Source organism: Vombatus ursinus, unplaced genomic scaffold, assembly GCF_900497805.2.
Source record: "Vombatus ursinus unplaced genomic scaffold, bare-nosed wombat genome assembly UNPS02014789.1, whole genome shotgun sequence".
NCBI classification, from domain to species: Eukaryota; Metazoa; Chordata; class Mammalia; order Diprotodontia; family Vombatidae; genus Vombatus; species Vombatus ursinus.
In genome coordinates, this window is record NW_020954567.1 from 985,709 (window position 1) to 988,183 (window position 2,475).

The following is a 2,475-nucleotide window of genomic DNA, read 5'->3' on the forward strand; positions in this document are numbered from 1 at the left end:
GCAGTCATTCCCTTGTTGGAGGATGTTAAAGACTTATCCTTATACTCCTTGTAGAGTGTGTGTGGCCTAGGTGGAGCCAGCTTCTCTTAGGAGATGACTAGGGCTGGTTCCTCCTGCAAAAGGTCTATTCCTTCTCGATTGCTTGATGTGAATGGGTGGGGTCTACAATGGTTCTATTTCCAATCACTTTTCTGAGTATTCAAGTTCAGGGGACAAGGAGAGGGAGGAATTAAAGGGATGAAAAGTAAGAAGCTTCTTATTGCTGGAGGAGAAAGAAATTTTATGCCTCTCTTTTCCCTCCGAATTTTCTTGACGTGTGGAACTTGTTTGTCCAGAGGAGTTGGCAGGATATTGCTTGAAGCTTGTTAGAGGTAGAAGCCATAGGGGACCGCAGCCAACCCACCAGCCTAGGGCAGAGAAAGCTGCCTTGTGATATGAATGAGTATATCACAACATGAGTGCCTCTGGGGAAGATGCAGTGGGTGTAGCCCCTTCAAAAAGGGGGTGTTAAAGATCCCAGAGAATCTTTGCTCAGGCTCCCCTTTAGGCCGTCAACAAGGTCCCTTTAGTATATGTAGGTGGAGAATCCAGTCCTTGAGTCACTGGCACTATACCTATGCCTGTGCCTCTAATCATCTCTAGATCCTGGGCTAGAATGACCAAATGATGACAGTATAACCTAGTGGGAAAATTGATGATTAGATTGACAATCCACCAACACTGATTTATCTTCTCATAACCCTCCATTTTTTTTTTCATTTGAAGGATGAAGTTGTCAGTGCCCACCCCTGCCTCTCCTATTTGAGAGGCAGGAGTTCAATTCAGCTAAACTCAGATCCCTATATTAAGAGATCCCCAGAGAAGGGAAATTTGTTACCCAGGCTCAGTTACTAATCTCAGGGTTGCTAGGCCCACGTAATCTTCAATAGCAGATAAAATCTCTAATAGTGCTTAAGAATTAGTGCTATGTAAAACTGGAATGAGCAGTAGATTCTGCCTCACTGCAAGATGGAAAGTCAAAAGGGAATTCTTTTGGGGGTGGGGAATGGGGATGGGCTGGACTCTGAGGTCTGTTGCATCTCTGAAATTCTGGAACTCCTACCTGCCACAGTTTTCCTCTTCTTTAGCCTTCAACAGGCATGAACAGTCAATCCCTAGACTCTAGGTAACATGAACCATTCAGTCTATGTCTTATCTATACCATGCTTACAAGCAGGGATAGGGTAGGTACATGGGTAGAGGTCTATAGATCCTTGCTAGCCATTCCATCCCATCACCAAGATGTGTGATGAGTCACGTGGTTGGATAGAAGTGATCATATGTGATCATATACCAGTATGTGGTATAACAATAACATCTTCCATCCCTCTCTAAATTTTTAACTGCTTCCAAGAGCTTGGTGGTATGAATGGACATGTCCTGAAGTGCTTCTGTTCCCAACTATCCCCTGAAAAGCCAAGTTCAGAGGACGGGAGAGTTGGGAGTAATTAATAGAGGTGAAAAGTGTGGATTAAATATAAGGCCATTAGAGTACAATGGAAACAGGACTGGTTTGAGTGGAAGGGATTGGGTACAGCTCCCTGATCAATTATATTACTACCTATGAAAATTTGAGCAATTTTCTGGGCCTCAGTTTCCTCATTTATAAAATGAAATGATGAGACTAGAAAACTGCTGAGGACCCAGGTCCAAATCAATAATAATATCTACAAATAAGCGCTGGAATGGTAAAAATTAGTTCTTAAACTTAATGTATTGATTGTGGATTTAGTCGCTGATTATTTTACATATATCAGTTTAATGGATTTAGAAGAATTCAAGAATAGACTAGCCAGCTCCTTCCTGAGTATTTCCAAAGCTTTTTGAAATTGAAAAACATTGTAGGGGGGAGGTCAGTGTTTTGTTGGGAATTGCTTGTGCATATATAAATATTAGAGTAGGGGAGATGAGGTCTATTGAGTCCAGGCAAAAACCCACTTCTCACTCCTTAATTCCCACTTCACTCTTTACCTACCTGCTTCTTTATCCCTTTCTGTTCACAGTTGACCAAAGCATGTTTGAGAATTCTAACACAGCACCCACCCCAAAGCTGCAGCCAAGCCGTTCCTTCCCCCATCTGTCCAAGTCTACTGCCTCCAGCTCAACAGCCATGGGCCCCCTGGAGCCAAGTGGGCCAGGGCTCCGGGTAGGCAGCAGCCAGCACCTCAAGAACCTGGGGAAGGCTGTGGGAGCCAAGGTTAATGATTTCTTGCGGAGGAAAGAGCCAGCGAATCTCGGGAACGCTGCAGGAGTGATGGAGATCAACAAAAATGCAGGAGCTACACTGTCTGCTCAAGGTGATACTCCACCAGGAACCTGGCAAGAAGAAGAAAGGTGAGCTGCAGATTGATCCTGGACAGCCTTGTATTCCCACTGGTCAGCAGAGATGCTGTTAAATGCCTTCGTGCCCAGCTCTGTGTGAGGCAATACAAGGCA

General features: G+C 44.3%; 1 protein-coding gene across 5 annotated transcripts in view; it reads left to right on the forward strand.

Moving 5' to 3' along the window:
• LOC114047482 (carboxyl-terminal PDZ ligand of neuronal nitric oxide synthase protein-like) overlaps window positions 1-2,475 on the forward strand; it is a 379,736-nt gene that overhangs the window by 365,338 nt on the left and 11,923 nt on the right. For all 5 annotated transcript variants that reach the window (XM_027868301.1, XM_027868304.1, XM_027868303.1 and 2 more), the window contains one exon: window positions 2,043-2,373. In XM_027868301.1, coding sequence (XP_027724102.1) covers window positions 2,043-2,373 — 331 coding nt within the window. The remainder of the gene's footprint in view (window positions 1-2,042; window positions 2,374-2,475) is intronic.